Source organism: Lytechinus variegatus, chromosome 1 (genome assembly GCF_018143015.1).
Source record: "Lytechinus variegatus isolate NC3 chromosome 1, Lvar_3.0, whole genome shotgun sequence".
Taxonomy (NCBI): domain Eukaryota; kingdom Metazoa; phylum Echinodermata; class Echinoidea; order Temnopleuroida; family Toxopneustidae; genus Lytechinus; species Lytechinus variegatus.
The window spans coordinates 11,436,087-11,453,557 of record NC_054740.1 but is presented as its reverse complement, the minus strand read 5'-3'; the positions used below and the strand labels follow the sequence as shown (position 1 = coordinate 11,453,557).

Here is a 17,471-nt window from a genome sequence, read left to right as displayed (position 1 = left end):
TACTCCAAAAGGAGCTAAATCCATGGAAATGAAATTATTTAGAAATTAAAAATTGAAATTGATAGATTTTTATAAACATGATTTCATTAATCTAAGATTATGGCACAATCACATTCCAATTAAAGAGCAGCTGATAAGGGAAAGTGGTGAATTTAAAAAAACAACCTTGACTTACTGAAAATGCTCTAGCTCCTTTTGGAATAAAACTCTTCGTTTTATATATGGAATAACGTACTAAAAAGAAAAAGAAAGTGAAAAAAATATCTTAAAATCAAAAGGTTTCAGTGATAAAACCCAAATTTTGCACGCAGAAAAAATTGTATGAAGTTAAAAAAGATCTAAACCAAAATTGAGAATAAACTAAAAAAACCCCTCTAGAAACCATCACTCGACAGTCACAGAGACTGCGTTGGTTAAACTTTTCAACGATTTTCTGCTGGCTGTGAACAAGGGCGACGAGTAAGTATTGGTCCTTCTCGACTACACAGCCGCTTTTGACACTATTGGCCATAGTCTGCTACTCAATCGCCTAGAGGAGGAATTCTCCATCACTGGAACTGCCCTCGAATGGATCCGCTCATATCATCATGGTCGGACCCAACAAGGAAGTATTGATACTCTTTCTGAATCTTTCCCCCTAATTTTCGGGCTTTTCAAATTTACATCAGCACCCCTAGTGAGATATCGTTCCCAGGCCTTGCTCCATGTTTCATCACTTCTGACGGACCCTAATTAAATTATAAAAACAAAACAGTAAATAAGGTCTTAATATATATCTTACATTAAAAGTACATCTATCATGTCTATTTAGCAATAATCTGATTACATGGACGAATCCAACATGAGGTCTATAAAAGATCATTGGGTTACTCCTGATTTACAATTTCTAGTCAATAATAAACGATTCCCTTCAGCGAAGTCAGGATTGTTATTCAATAACAAGAAAAACAAAAATCCCCAACCCCAAAACGGCATGCCCATAACCTTAAATCTTTGTTGATTTTCGTAATGTCAAGTGCAAGGTCTAACCATATACTGACATTTTCCTTCAACATTATTATTCTTTATATTGATCAGACGGATTGGTGCTATAAAATCTCCATTACCGATTACTTTAGAAATGTGATATTTTTTATACTTAATTTCCTCATTCGACATCATGATGTTCAGGCCACTGCATTGGTAACATCATAGACTGATATAGATTCAACAAGAACCTACTTCTCCAGATTTACCCTCTACAGGACGAATGGAAGTGCGTTGTAAGTTCGTCATTTATTTTGTTTCTTTTTTCTCTTGTACAATACCTTACGTAATAACTGGGTTTTTTTTTAGAACAGATATGAAATGTTTTCGTTTGTAAAACCGTTTTCCTCTGTCGTGTGAAAGCAGTCTTTGCAAAACTTTCGTTTTCTCGGAGACTTTGGTATAGCAGCCCCTCCCCTGAGACAAACCATGATTTCTTACGGTTCTTGATACAAAATTGTAAATAGAACCCTATACAAAATTGGTAGAGTTCTATTGACAAGGGAATAGTAGAAAGTATATGTTTCTTTTGCAGTTACCAAAGATGGTATCCAGGTTAAATAATCGACGTCTTTCCAAATTATTCCTTATTATTATGGAATCGGTAAAAGTATAAGACAACAAAAGAAACAAATGTGTGCCAATACTTTGCCCGATTTTTTTTAGCGGAAGCGTCGTCTGTATGATATTTGAGGCTTCATTTACCACATAAAGAGTGCTTATTTTTGTCTACGCTTACTACGCTCGTGTGTAATGTTGTAGGATAAAGTGTCATGAATACGCCTAGACAATTATAGTTTTCGGAGTTATTCTTCTGGCATTCCCCCGATTTCTCAGCAATTAGGTTAAAAAAAGATCACCACAATTTACGATTTCTGAACATTAAGAAAATTTTTATTTACCAGGCGGGACAGAAAACAGCAATAACAATGGTGTTCACGATACAAGTCGTCGATCCATCGACTGATACCAGCCAACAAGGTTAGTTTGAACCAAGGAGTCTTTAAAACTCTTTATTTGAACACGTTTTCCCCATTAATTAAATGGTACGATTGTTATGACGTCATAACGACTAGGTATTAAATTCGTTGTTATTCTTATTAGGAAAATAGCATAGTCACGTATTTAAACGAATATTCATACGATAATTTAGAATACACAGTAAGACTCCGTTCTCACTACCTTCCTAAAACTAGTTTACTGGAAACTGGTTTAACGTGTAGTGAGAACGGTATTCCATGTTTGAATAGTAGTATCAAGTTCTAAAAAAATGGGTCCCGGAGCAATCAGAAGGTGTGCGGTGACCTCAAAACAACAATGGACTTTTAAAAGTTTTTGTCTATTTTTACCGCATTTTTCCTCATAAAAATCTTTATACTTTTGACACACTCTAAATTACAGGGATTTAAAATAAGTCCAGATGGACTGTAGTTAGGGACTAATCGATTTCTGGATTTAGTTTTAATCCTAAAGATTCAAATTTAAATCTCAAATGATTTAAATATAAATCTTTCGAGATTTAAAAATGAATCTTAAGGATTCAAACAATCCAGAATTCGATTGGTCCCTAACTATAGTCCATGTGGACTTATTTTAAATCCCTGTAATTTAGAGTGCAAGGATGGATTCCTATCATGGTTTGCTTACCCAATATTGTTGTCTTGTTCACTATTGATTCGGTTAGTTATAGGTTTACATAATTATTAAGATTACAAGGTATTGGCTTTAGTTTGGTGACAGGAGATTGATAGTGCCCCATCGAAATACGTTTTTATACACTCTAAGAAAAGAAAAGGTGCGAATTGCACTGTTACCCCCCCTAATTTTACAAAAAAAAGAGAGAAGAAGGATTGTTTGCCCAAGTTAGACGAAATAAAGGCACCATAATATACGATAAATATTTTTTCAAAGAGATGTCCTTCACTTAAATTTGTATCATCATCCAGAGAGAGAACTTCTTCACCATGGAGATTTGTCTCCTAACTTTAAATCCAAGCAACAGATAAACGTGAAGAATTGCTTATGTAATGCTGATGTTTAGAAGACTCAATAAAATTTGCTGGAACGAGCACATGGAAGATGATATTGAGCGGCAATGCATACATTTTAGTTGTTATTGTTATAAAATAATAATCACATTGGTAATCATAACAACAATATGTATGAGGTGCCGATTATCTAGTTACATGTTCAATGGCGCACTATAATACCAGACTGTAGCTCCAGCTGCTAAAGGCGCTTGGTGCATTCAAGGAATTAATCCTGCCGGGTGGGTAGGGGTGCTTTATAAAGCTGTTCGTAAGATACGAATGACTTTACGCACTGGTGATCCTTTCTTGCGCTATGTGATGTCCCTATACAATTGATTTATGACCTAAGAACATGTTCCAGTCGTGCGTAAAGTTGTGCGTAACTTTATAAACAGCTTTACCTAGTCTGCAGACACAGAACCTCATTGGAACTTTGATCAACAAGTGTGCCTCCACGCAAAGACTAGCACATACAAAGAGTAGGCTGCACATTCAGACCCTTATTTCGAGTGAAGGGTTTGCCCAGCAGACTACCCGGTACCCAATTTTACCCCACCTGGGTTGAGTGCAGCGCAATGTGGATAAATTTCTGACTGAGATTCGAACCCACGTCCCTCTCGTTGAAAGACGAGAGTCGTAACCACTAGACCACGACGGCCCATCACTATCATCATCATCATCATAATGCTAAGAAAATAATGATGTAGATGTTGATGATAATGATGATAACAGGAATAATAATGATAATAATGATAAATTAATGACAATAAAAGTAATAGTATAATTATCGCTATCATCATTATGATATTATTATTTCATGATAATTATTGTTATCATTATTATTCAACATTTGTCCTTGTCAGCATCATCATCATCATCATCATCATCATTATCATCATCATCACAGTAATATTTATCCTTATACAAACATAAAGATAATTAGAATTTTGTCTTTGATTTGATTTTGTTCAGATGCCACCCCACCATCTTACAATTCTCTGTTCGACCCACCATCGACTGTTACCAGCGAACAAGGTTAGTTTGAACCAAGACATCTTTAAAATCTTTATTTCAGGCGCGGATCCAGGGGGAGGGGGCACAGGGAGCACATGCCCCCCCTTTTGAGAAGGAAATTGAAGACCCCCTTTTTTTTGCTTGTCATTTTTTTTTCGGGTACGAAATAACCTTGATTTGTGATTGGAAACTCTTTTTATTGGTAAATACCAAAACGGTGTTGTTTAACACTTCTCTGGTGTGGACATAATAGATTCCGGGCTGGTGCTAAATCAACACCAGAGTTTTTGCAGTGTATAAAATATCAATATTCCAACACAAATGGAAAGACTGTGGGTGGAAAGATGTTTTAAAAGAAAGAAAAAATCAGAGAAGGTGATGAATATTTAAGTAAAATTAAACAAAATCAAGAAGTTATCTTTTTTAAGTTAAAAAATGTTGTAATCACACTTGACAGATCACGTGTTTTAAACAGCAATGGACTTTCTTATTTTTAGTCCGATATCTATCAAATTCTCACTTTTATTTTTTTCACTATTTCTTTCCCATGAAAATAAAAAAAAAGCAATTCGTACATGCACCAAACAGACATTATCTTTTACCTCCAACTCCTTTATTTCGCTTACTGAATACTTTGCATAATTTCCATCTTTTGAATATCAAGTTGCAATTTTGAAGTTTGAAAAAGAAATTGCCAAATAAGATTAGCAAAATGCTATGTATTAGTAATGTTGTGCACTGTCACATTACTAAGCAGTTTGTTTCATTTATGGAAAGTAGGAAATTCCTATGTACAAATTATTCGATGTGTATTCATGTATTTGATGTATATGTTTTGTACTCAGTGTTTTTAAAAATGAAATAAATAAATAAATGAACTGAAACTGAACTGAATTTAACTCTACCAAGGTTGGATTCCTCTTCTCTGTTTTCTTTCCCATTACAATCTGTATAATGATAAAGTGTCTTCTTCAATATTGATCCAGTTAGTTATAGACCGACATAATTATTTAGGGATTTACATGGGATTGGTTTGAGTTGGGTGACAGGAGAACGTTAGTCCCCCATCGAAATCCATTTTTATATCTTCGAATATTTGCCTGTAAGACAAACAGGGTTCCATTTAACATGCAAAAATACGAAAATATTAATAGATGTTCATTTATTTGCATTATCTGTCAGAGAAAGAGAACTTGTCAGCCTAGACATGTGTCTCTTAACTTTAAATTCAATGGACAAATTAACTTCAATAATTTTTCTTTTTGTCATACTGCTACATATATTTTGAAGAGTCAAGAAAATCTTCTGGAACGACCACAAGATGAGAGTGGGCAACGATGCACACATTTAGTTGTTATTTTTGTTATCAAAATAATCATCAAATTGATAATATTAATAGTTATTATCATCATAATGATAATAACAGCGATAACAATTAATAGTAGTTATAGCAATAATAATAATGATATTACTAAATTATATTACTATTGATAGTGATGATGATAATGGTAATGATAATAATAATAAATGATAATGATAATAATAAAAGTAATAGTAATAATAATATATCATTATTTTTCTTTTTTTTATTATCATATTAATGTTATTCTTATTTCCTTACAAAATTATTGTTATCATTATTATTCAACATTTGTCTCTGTCATCATCATCATCATTATCATCATCATTATCATCATCATCATAGTAATATCTATCACTATGCAAGACTTGAATATTGTCTGATTCAATTTTGTTCAGATGCCGCCCCACCGTCTTACGATTCTCTGTTCGGTCAGATCAAGAGTGAGAGAGAGAAGCACAAAAATCCTGTTACTTTCATCGGTTCCGTCTTCGGGATTTTGTTCAACACATGTAAGTTCACCGAAACTGAAGACGTATAGCTTTTAGGGTCAACTGCATGTCCAAACTAATTAGAAAGACACGGGAAGGACTAAATGTTTTTAAAAGCATACTCAAACATTATCATGTAAAACGAAGATGTTTTAGTTTGGTTGCCTGCCAGAAAAAGCAAGCTGTGTTGATGTATAGGGATGGTTACACTTCGTAATTCCGAAGCTTCGTAATTCCGAAGGTTCTTTATTCCGAAGGTTCGTAATTCCGAAACACGTAAATTGCCTATACCTCGATGTTCGTTAATCCGAAAACGAAAAAGGGTTCGTTAATCCGAACATTTGTGGCGTAATTCCGACGATTCGTTATTCCGAAGGTTCGATAATCCGAAAACGAAATAAGGTTCGTTGTTCCGAAGGTTCGTTAATCCGAAAACGAAATAAGGTTCGTTGTTCCGAAGGTTCGTTGATCCGAAAACGAAATAAGGTTCGTTTTTCCGAAGGTTCGTTAATCCGAAAACGAAATAAGGTTCGTTTTTCCGAAGGTTCGTTAATCCGAAAACGAAATAAGGTTCGTTTTTCCGAAGGTTCGTTAATCCGAAAACGAAATAAGGTTCGTTAATCCGAAAACAAAATAAGGTTCGTTAATCCGAAAACAAAATAAGGTTCGTTAATCCGAAAACAAAATAAGGTTCGTTAATCCGAAAAATGAAAACCGGGAAAGCAGAGGCAGAGGCAAGGGGAGGGGGGCGGGGGACACTTTTGCCGTTCAATTATTATGAGGATGGGAAGGCAAGGGCGGCCGAACGAATTTTCGTTGGGGGTAAAGCCAAATTGAAACTCATACGTCAAAATGGGCACTTTGGTGATATTTTCACCTTAAGATTATCATCTGCTTGAAGTCATTGTGTGTTTGATAGTGATTAAGAAGAGAAAAACTTTTTTGAAGTGACTTCTTATTATGGCAAAATGTATATTTAGGCTTTATTTTTCGGGAGAGAGTATATGAGCGAGCGGCTTGGTAAAACAAATTCAAAGGTGAAGTTGTATAACGTTTTTTTTTGTGGTCAATTATTCTTAAAATGGCATTATTGCGAGGTGTTGCGAGCGTGAATCACAAGCTAAAACTTTAGGTTATTTCAATAAAAAATGAAAATTAGTTTTTAAAAATCCGAGCAGATTTCTGCTGTCATTAAAAAGATTTGCATCTAACTAAAGAATTAACACGAGCACAAAACGCGAGCTTAAACATACTGACCAGAAAAGGAACCTGTTAAAGAAAGAATTTAGTGACCTTTTTAGGATGCATATTTCACCAATCGAGTGAGAGTGCGAAGCGCAAGCTGAAAATTTTCAATATTCCAGCCTGAAAACTTAACTTAACTTGTATACTTTAAAAAGAGTATTATATTTCGAAAAAAAAGCATGAAAGACGGCATATTTATTTTTGAAAAAGGAACTTTCCCATTTTGGAAAATATTAATTCCCCTGTTTTTTATTTCATTTTGATGCCCCCTGCCTCCCTCCCGGCGGATCCAACTTTCGTCAAATAGAGGGGGGGCAATTTTTTTAGCCATATATTCCTTGATCGGCAGTTTAAAGTTGATTTTTGTTTGTTTCTTTGAAAGGGTAGTCCTAACAGTCAATAATCAGATTTATCCTTATAAAATAAAGTAAATATGTAATAACATGATAAACCCTTTTGAAATAATGCGAGCGCGAGCTATATATTTTTGTTAATATGATGGGCAATAGTGTGATCTTCAAAGCGAGATGCCTATGTAACTAAATTTAGATAATAACTGCTAGCAAGAAGCGCGAACGGAATTCTTAAATATATATGCTCTGACTTGATCTAAAGGGGACATTTTAAGAACTTTTTGCAGTTAGCCATAAAGACGATGCGTGTTTTAACCAATGGCGGCGGAACTTTTTTTTTTGGGGGGGGGGGCAAAGCAAAAAAAGGGGCCAATAGGGGCAATTTGGTGGAAACGGATATTTTCACCATTAGATTATCATCTGTGTAAAGAGGTTGTGTGTTTTGTAGTAACTAAATTGAGCACAATTTTTTAAGTGATCACTAAAGTTATATATTAACGTTTCATTTCTGCGAGCGCAGAGAGCAAGCGGTTTGGGGAAAAAGTCAAATCTGAAGATGTAAAATTCACCTTTTTGGTCAATTACTGTTAAAAGGGCATCCTTGTGAGATGTTGCGAGCGAATCACGTGCTCAAACTTTTGGAAATTTCATGTGGGCCTAGAATGATAATATTGATATAGATATTATTTACCCAGGGAAGCCACTTCAGTTCTGAAAACTATTCTCCCAGCTATTATTTTTTTTTTAACAAGAATGCTTAGAATGTCCAGTTTTCATGTTGGAAAATCGGAAAAATTTGGCTCACGTTTCTCGCTCGCATCAAGTATTGTTTATTGAGGGACTCATTCTATTCCTGGTTACAAAAAAGAAGTATGAAATGTCCAGTTTTCAGGTTGGAATATCACAAATTTTAAGCTTGCGGTTCGCGCTCTCATTATTCAGTTCGTGAGATATATATTCTATTCATGAGTCACTAAATGCAGTCCTTAAAAGATTACTTTCTGAAGCCTGTTGCATAAAACTTTTTTACCTGAGAAAACTCTGGTAAAAACTGAAAACTAAGGTTAGTCTGATTTCCGCCATTGACTTTAGCACAGGGCAAAACTCTTGTAAAAACAACCTGAGTTTTCTCAGGTAAAAAGTTTTATGCAACGGGCCCCAGGTCAGTATATAAACAAATTACAGCTCGCCCTCGCATTAATTCTTTAGAAAGATACACATCTTTCTCACGATTACAAAAAATGCTCCGAATGCTCACTTTACGTCTTGTTACATGAAATGTCTACTAGTTTGAGCTTGCGATTCGCGCTTTCAACATCTCACAACGATCATTATTAGTATTATTTTTATTTTTATTACCAGCAGAAGCTGTTATTAAAAATGACATCCCCTCCAATACAAATCCTATTATCTAGAGGTTGCTCGCACGCTTCCAACACACTTGATCCCCTGCATCTTTAATTAAACCATTTGCTTATAGGCAGCGATTGCTCAGATAAAATCGAAATTAGCCTATGCTTGATCAGGGCGCCTATATTCTTAATGAAATACATGCTTTGGCCCCAACACACGCATGTATCATCGATCGTTATTACTATCATTGCATAATATCGTGTAATCTTGTAATGACAACATCGTGTTTTGTTACCAAAATGAACTATTTTCATTTTCGGAAATACGAACCTTATTTAATTTTCGGATTAACGAACCTTATTTCGTTTTCGGATTAACGAACCTTATTTCGTTTTCGGATTAACGAACCTTATTTCGTTTTCGGATTAACGAACCTTATTTCGTTTTCGGATTAACGAACCTTCGGAATTACGAACCTTATTTCGTTTTCGGATTAACGAACCTTCGGAATTACGAACCTTATTTTGTTTTCGGATTAACGAACCTTCGGAATTACGAACCTTATTTCGTTTTCGGATTAACGAACCTTCGGAATTACGAACCTTATTTCGTTTTCGGATTGACGAACCTTCGGAATTACGAACCTTCGGAATTACGAACCTTCGGAAATACGAACCTTCGGAATAACCGAACCTTCGGAATTACGAAGCTTCGGAATTACGAATGTATGCGATAGGGATAGCATCATGTTTAGCTGATCGTCAACGAAGCGGATTGTTTTTCATATCGCCGTAGCTGTTGCTTTAAAAAGGGTTTTGGGTTTTGCTAATGCAAAGTTATGTTCTTCTCCCTGAATGTTTTTTTTTTATTACACCACTGTGTATATTTTGTACGTTTTTTTTTTACCGATTCTTAAGATTATATGAATTTATTTTTTTCTACGCAGGTGCCGTGACAATGTTTCTGGCGATCATTCTCGCCATCCCCATCGCAATGGTTGCAATTGGTAAGTGGATAAATTTTAAAGAGTGATTACAATAACGGAATAGAATATATTCGATAGTCGAGTAATTTTATCATATTATTGATCGAAAAGTGTTTAAACTGTTTTCAGCTCGCCTTTCACACTTGTATTATTAGAGAATTTGGGCGAGGTGAAATTCAATCTGATTGGAACAAAACCTACTATTTTGTTCCAAATCCACAAGAAAAGTTGTAAGTCAGCTCAAGAAAATTGTCTTGTCTTTCCGTTAATGCCCACAATCATTTGGCATTTGAACGTCAAGATTCACTTGACCTGAATTTTCCCGGGACCAGCAGGTGCAACACCGGTCGAACACTCATTGGTTTCAACGTGCATAGGTTATGACTCTCCTATACCGGGGACCAGCATTTGCGTCCTATCCGATGGACGGAGTGTTTTCCAACTGCATTCACACCTGCACTGAATACAGTGGTGAGGCATGCTAACACACGATGCTATATAGCATCAGATTTTTTGTTAGACGCGTTTCGGCATGAGCCGGACTCGAACACGTTGAGATCTACGATCTTATCCGAAACATGCGCTCTTTACCGACTGAGGTACGCTGCCTATACAAACCGATTTCACCGACCATGCTGACAGCCATATTGTCAAAAGCCAGTATAGTGTTCTGTCATCCATCATCTTATCAGTCACAACCTCTTGTCAGAGTCACATGGCTTTAAGAAACGAAGGTTATGCGAAACACAAATCATAAACAAAAATAGCCTCACCAAATGACCGGAAGACAGAGCAGATAGACTGTATCTTGCTAGACTTCGCCAAACTATTTGATAATGTTTCCCATCGACAGCTCATCCCCAAGGCTGACCATTATATACGCGGTTCTAGATCTGCAAAAGCTTCCTTATAGTGGTCGTAATATACAGGTTATATTCGATGGTCGGCATCATTAGGAGGTGAGAATTACATCAGGAGTTGCCCAAGGTAGTGCTCTCTACCCGCTGCATTTCCTCACATCGACGGAATACTGCAGTGTGTATTAAAAAGTTTACACTCAGAATGTATCCTATGAAATTATACATTTGTAATATCCTGAAGATTTTCCCACATTTTAACATTGGTGCAGATCCATTTTAGCAAATGACGATATAACTGTCAAAAAATATTTCCGCTTGAGTGAGCACCACTTACTTTAGAAAAGTTAGTGCAAATGATTTGCGCAGAACTTTGAAATAGTTATGCAAATAAAAGTAGACCTTAATTATAAATAACACGTATAATTTAGCTATAGTAAAATTGATAAGAAGACATCTTTTACCTTTTTAACTTCTTTCCTTGCCCAAAACACTTCGAAGAGTGCATTGAACCCCACTCCACTCCCCTACACACCGATGCCATCGTGACGATATTTGCTTTACACTGAGCTGTGATTTACATGAAATGGCTAATTAGACTTTATTTTCATTTTGTCAATCATTGTAAAACTTGGAAACAGTGTGGAGATACAAGTATTAAATGAAAAATGAAATGTAAGCCTACTTTAAATGATAAAAACTGTCTGACTTTTTGTTAATATGATATCTTCAGATCCAGCTGGCACAAAAAAGGGTATAGGTAATGCTTACTAAGTGTTGAAATTTCAATTTCGGTGGCAAAATTGTTACAAAATGCTTGAATGTATCCGTTTTATTTCAACTCACTAAAAGTGCAAGGGAAATGTATGAGAAATGTTTCGTAAGGTAATTTTGATTTCGTCCTTTCCCCTTGACACAGTGTGAAAACGAGCATTTCTGCGCAAACGGATTTCTGCAAGACATGCAAGGTCTAGAACAACCTCCAACAGGATCCAGCCCACTAACCCTCTGTTAATGCCTTCCAGCCCTTCTTTTGATGTATCACTACAGAACAAGAATATTTTAGATTATGAAACAACACTGTATCCACACAAACACACACAATCAATGCATTTATTTTTAGTAGCTCGAAGCAGCGCAGGGCATGCAGGAAGGAGAACATTAATTGCCCTTAGCACATGTTCACTAATAGTCCACCTCCTGGACTGTTGTTATTTTGTACGACACGACTACCAAACACCCAACACACTACAACCCCATAACACGCATACACACACCCTGAATAGTCATCGGGGAAAGTGAATCAGTGGGTAAGGTGAATCACTGGGGGTAAGTGAATCAGTGGAGGGCGCGGGCCCGGGCGTGTTACAACCGATAATGTCGCACCAACGCATAATGTCGCAGCAACGCATAATGTCGCAATCTGCGTCCGACGCATAATGTCGCAGTTTTTCCAACGCATAATGTCACATGTCGCAACGCATAATGTCGCAGCAAATCGTTAACGCATAATGTCACATGTCGCAACGCATAATGTCACAGCGGTATTTTCTTCAGGACTTGAGCTACAGATAAGATATAAAACATGCTTTTACTTAGTATTTTGAGACACGAAAAAGAGAATGAAATTATTTTGAAATCAGGATTACTCTTTGTATGGATATTTGTCGCTTTATTGCCATTTCGTCTACTGCCTTTTCCCCACTATCGCATGGTCTGATATCATTTCGTCTACCATTAGTTAGTCAACTATCAACATAGTCCAATAACCATTTCGTCTAATTACCATCTCGTCTAATAGCCAGTTGGTCTAATAGCCGTTGTGTTTATTATCATTTAGTCTAATTGTATTTTTTTCAGTTGGTCCAATATCCATTTTGTCCAATATCATTACGTCTATTACCTTTTGGTCTAATGGCCAATTGGTCTAATAACCACTTGGTGTACTCTCATTTTCGTCCATGTTCCATTTGGTCTAACTTCAGTTGGTTCGCTATCACTTTGTCTAAATCCATTTCGGCTAATACTCATTTGGTATCGTTGCCACGGGTCCAATCACCAATAGGTCCAATCATTGGCTCTAGGACAATTACCCCACGGACAATCACCCTTCCGGACAACTAATCCCTGACAATTTTACCCCCCGAGGACAATTACCCCCTGAGGACAATTACACCCCGGACAATTACCCCCTAGACAATTACTCCGGGACAACTACCCCCTGTAAAACTACCCCGAGGACGATTACCCCCTGAGGACAATTACCCCCCCGGACAACTACCCCCTAGGGCAATTTCCCTCCGGACAATTACCCCCTGGACAATTACCCCCGGACAATTACCCCCTGAACAACTACCCCCCGATGACAATTACCCCCGGACAACTACCCCCGGACAATTACCCCCGGATAATTACCCCAGATTAACGATTTGCTGCGACATTATGCGTTGCGACATGTGACATTATGCGTTAGAAAAACTACGACATTATGCGTTGACTGCGACATTATGCGTCGGACGCTCTTGGCATAATGTCGCAGATTGCGACATTCCCGACCTTTCGTTTGAGGACGCGGACGCTTATTTACAACGGTAGTTGACTTTGGAAGGGACTTTTTGGGCCCGTCATCATGGTCGTAAAACTCAGTCCTGCAATGCAAATTGTATGACATGAGATTTTTTTTTTCGTTTCGCATCTGCGACGGAAACATTCAATATGCGTTTCGTGTGCAAAATTCTGGTTGCTACTATGGTAACAGCGATTTATCCGATTGAGGACGACTTTCCAAAGCCACATTTGACTCCTCCTAGAGCTCGAGAGGCCGCCCGGGGGGCCCACTTCCATTGATTAGTGGATACCAGTAGCGACCACCCGTAAAAGGGGACAGAGTGGGCAGGTACGTTACGTATATAGGCCTATGTAACGTTATAAGGGTGTCAAAACGATGTTTAAAATGCTGAAATAAGGGATATATATTCAATACTTGTAGGGTTTCACAAGCCAAATACTTGTTAAGAGATGCATTTTCATAATCTGGAAAAGAATTGCTTCCCTTGTTTAGCATGTTTAGGGTACTTTTCGAAACCCCATGGTCGTGCCTGGTATCCACTCATCAATGGAAGTGGTCTCCCCGGAATTTGAATCTAATCCCCATTTCTGGGGAATGTAAAACATAATGCACCTCAGATCGTGTGCGAGAGGCATATCGTTTGTGTATAAGGAGTAAACAAAAGAAACAAAGAAACAAAAGAAACAAAAGGAAACGAGTTCAAAGGTATCGCATATGATGTGTACATATCAACGCATGCGAAATGTTCGGCTGGAGAGGTTGATCTTATCCATGAAATCAATTGCCAGTGATCCACCAATAATCCACATTAAATGTAATATCGATTCGATGGACTGTAATGATCTATATTTAAGCCTTCATTCAGTAAGTTTTTCCTCACTCAATATGTTCTCGATTTGTTTGAAAAACCACTTTCTTCTCCATGTCATAAATCTATTTTAGGTCCTGCATTTTGAATATCTCCAGCCATCAGTCGTAATATACATGCATAGCATGTATGCGGTACGGGTGTCGCGGAAAGGGATTTTGCACACGAAAAGCAGTTTGTAGGGCCTGTAACCCCCTGTTACACAAAGCTTAGCATTGACCGTAGAGCAGTTTTCTACGTTTGATTCTATTGACTGTAATGCACAATCAATCTTAAAAATCAAGTGTATGATTAAGCGTTAACTTTTGTGTTAGGGGACCCTAATACTAGCGTCCGTGATGATTGCGAAAGGTCCCAATTATCGGTTGTAACAGGGCGTGTGTGTGTTGGTTATGGTTTGCCCAATCAGTAAAAATCGTCCAGGACGTGGACTAATGTTCACACGAATTAACACCGACGTCTAAGGAAAACAATAGACATGGTAGTCAAAAGGCACTTTGATGAAAGTATATCGGAAAACTTGCGTTCTGATAGACAAGACAATGATTTTAACTCGTCTTTTCAGAAGTTCTGAAGTTGTTAATCAGATGTTATGTTCCAAGTTGTTAATCAGAAGTAATGATCCAAGTTGTTAATCAGAAGTTATGATTAACAACTTGGAAGTTTGACTTTGAAAATAAACTACCCCTTCTTTACCAAAGCCTCCTTATACTCTTTAGACCTGAGTAGAACGTCAGCGACTGCTCTGTGTTGCTTTTAGAAACGACATTGATTATAGAATATCGTTAACTCATTATTCAATTTTATCAATTCAATCTCGATAGGATCCGTATACATTCACGAATGTCCTGCACAGCACTTCATTCCACTCTATCTGATTAACATGGGATTGGCAACCATCCTGAAATTCTTGATCGACCAGAAGGCAAGGTTCCAACGCTCAAGGCTTCCCCAGGAGGAACAGGAGGGCTTCACACCGAACCCATTGGAAAAAGGACTCGGCAAAATGATTGGACTGTTCATCACTGCGTGGTTCATCCCCGGTGATTATCACATCTTATTCTACCAAATTATCGGTTATGATTTATTATTTCCTTTAAAGGTAATGCATACTTCAACGATTAACTTGTATTTTTGTTGTTTTATTTGCATCAGGAAATATATGGATCTACGGAATCTACTGGCCCAACACCACGGAGAGCTCTAGCGATGACTACTGCCACCCAACGCTCTACATCTTTGCCTTCTGGGTGACCACGGCGTACTATATCTTTTGTGCTTTCCTTTGTTGCTGCGCCTGCTGCATTGGCTGTCTTGGAGCTTGTGTCGACGAGGATGAATAACTCGATCAGGCGTGCATTTCGTGATTTAATGGGCGGGGGGGGGGGGGCAAATTTGAAATCATTCTTTTTGGGGGACCTATATGCCCCTCTGGTAAAATGTGTCAAGGACGGATGACTGATACCATGTAAACAAAAACATCAACTCACTCACTGGCAAAGCCCCCCCCAACATGTCATTTACTGATTTTTGCCAGAAAGCGATGCGAGCGAACTAAAAAAATATATAAGGGCGAGCTGAGTATTTTAATTAACCGAACAAGAGATATTTCCAACTCTATTTGAATTCATAAACACTAGAGAATTAATGCGTCATCCAAATTCTTATATGAGCGCGAAGCGCGAGTTGATTTTCCTTTTGATATACTGGGATATACTGGCCTGAAGGCTGCTAGTGGTTAAAATAATGAGCTGGCTGAACTTGAAAGATAGCCCATGAAATATATGTGGTAAGATTCGCCATTGTCTCTGGGCTTATAAATCGGCAATGGGGGGGGGGGGGGGGGTAAAGAAAGCAGTTTGAAGTTTGATTGTATATCCATGCATTTTTATGAGAAAAGTTTGCTGGAATTTTATTATTACTGAGATTTTGTTAGGGTGGCTTATGGCAAAAAATTGTTTTGATTGTTCAAATGATTCCAAACACGTGAATTGGGTTTCACACATTTAAGAGGTCGAGAGGATTCATTCGGTATGTCCGGTACCTACCGAAGAGAACACAGTGTCCCTCACTGCGTGCCACAGTGTGTTCACAGTGTGGAACACAATTTGAAATCACCTTCACACTGTAACATTTCAGTATTTCAACAGTATGAATCACATAGTCGACTTTGTGAACACGTTGTGAAAAGTCACACTGTCGAGGTGTCCACAGTGTGAAGATATTTTCACACCGTTCAATTTGAGCATTTGAACAGTATTAATAATACTTTAATATAGTCTTCTATGTTTACACACTGTGTGAGACACTGTGTTCCTTCCAACAGGGGTTATCATGAATTCAGGAGAATCCAGCATTCATGTCAACACGTATTCGAATGTGGCTCGAGGTCATCTTTAGGAGGGGCGTATTACAACAATAGCTAATTTTGGCATTTACAACGGGGAAACTTTTTACAACGCATCGATTCTTTTGAAAATGCAATTAAAATCACAATAAGGTTTTTGTCGAAAGCTGGTGGACGGGGACAGCAGATATCAGAAGATTTGCACCGGACAAACAAAGGAAAATGTGTCATTGTCCAGAGTCAAGATATTGGTACGTTGTCGAGAGTTTCTCCGTAGTAAATGCCAAAAGTTCGATGATCGTTCAGCGCGTAATGTCACAGTTTTCTACGCATAATGTCGTAACCTTTCTAACGCATAACGTCACATGTCGCAACGCATATCAACGCAATACCACGGGATATTTTCCGTTAGGACTCTAGTCCAGATAACATATAAAATGTGTTTTTACTCGGTATTTGGTTCAAGTTCTTGTTTGAACATTTCTTAAATTGTGTGTGAGAAGTGTTGGGCTGTGTGTGATGGTGAAAGTGAAAGGGGGCAGGGAAGCATACATACATATATATATATATATATATATATATATGTATATATTGACCGTCAGATAATTCAGATTTTCGACACCACCAATTAACTTGTCACTGTTCAATACTCACCTACACCCGACAAAGGAAAGTTAATTGGTGGTGTCGAAAATCTGTTTATATGACGGTCAATCGGATCGGGGTCGCCCTAGCCACTTACCCGTCTCTGTGGTCTAGTGGTTAAGGCACCGGCGTTCAAAGCTGGGAGCCGAGTTCGATTCCAGACAGAGGCATTTTTTCGGCACCACCAATATTTCCAAAAGGCAGATAGCTCTGGGGAACCTTCATTTAAAGCTACGCCTACGATTGTTCTCTTCATTCATTATTTTCTTTCACAACATATTTAAATACAAAGAGTTGCCAAAGCTCTTGTACATGTATAATATTTCAC

At 37.5% G+C, this 17,471-nt stretch overlaps 1 protein-coding gene across 1 annotated transcript; it reads left to right on the top strand.

The window, feature by feature from the left end:
- Window positions 1-1,937: 1,937 nt before the first annotated feature.
- LOC121429552 (transmembrane protein 272-like) lies at window positions 1,938-17,039 on the top strand. Its single transcript, XM_041626670.1, has 6 exons — window positions 1,938-2,007; window positions 4,029-4,091; window positions 5,829-5,942; window positions 9,819-9,878; window positions 14,976-15,194; window positions 15,307-17,039. Exons 1-6 carry the CDS (start codon window positions 1,956-1,958, stop codon window positions 15,492-15,494), a joined length of 696 nt encoding a protein of 231 aa, XP_041482604.1. The 5' UTR covers window positions 1,938-1,955; the 3' UTR covers window positions 15,495-17,039.
- Window positions 17,040-17,471: the final 432 nt, after the last annotated feature.

Excerpts from the sequence above, each read along its gene's own strand:
- LOC121429552 (XM_041626670.1), top strand. The coding sequence starts at position 1,956 with ATGGTGTTCACGATACAAGTCGTCGATCCATCGACTGATACCAGCCAA. Across the intron at positions 2,008-4,028 it reads GACTGATACCAGCCAACAAG|ATGCCACCCCACCATCTTAC; the intron begins GTTAGTTTGAAC and ends GATTTTGTTCAG. Across the intron at positions 5,943-9,818 it reads CGGGATTTTGTTCAACACAT|GTGCCGTGACAATGTTTCTG; the intron begins GTAAGTTCACCG and ends TTTTCTACGCAG.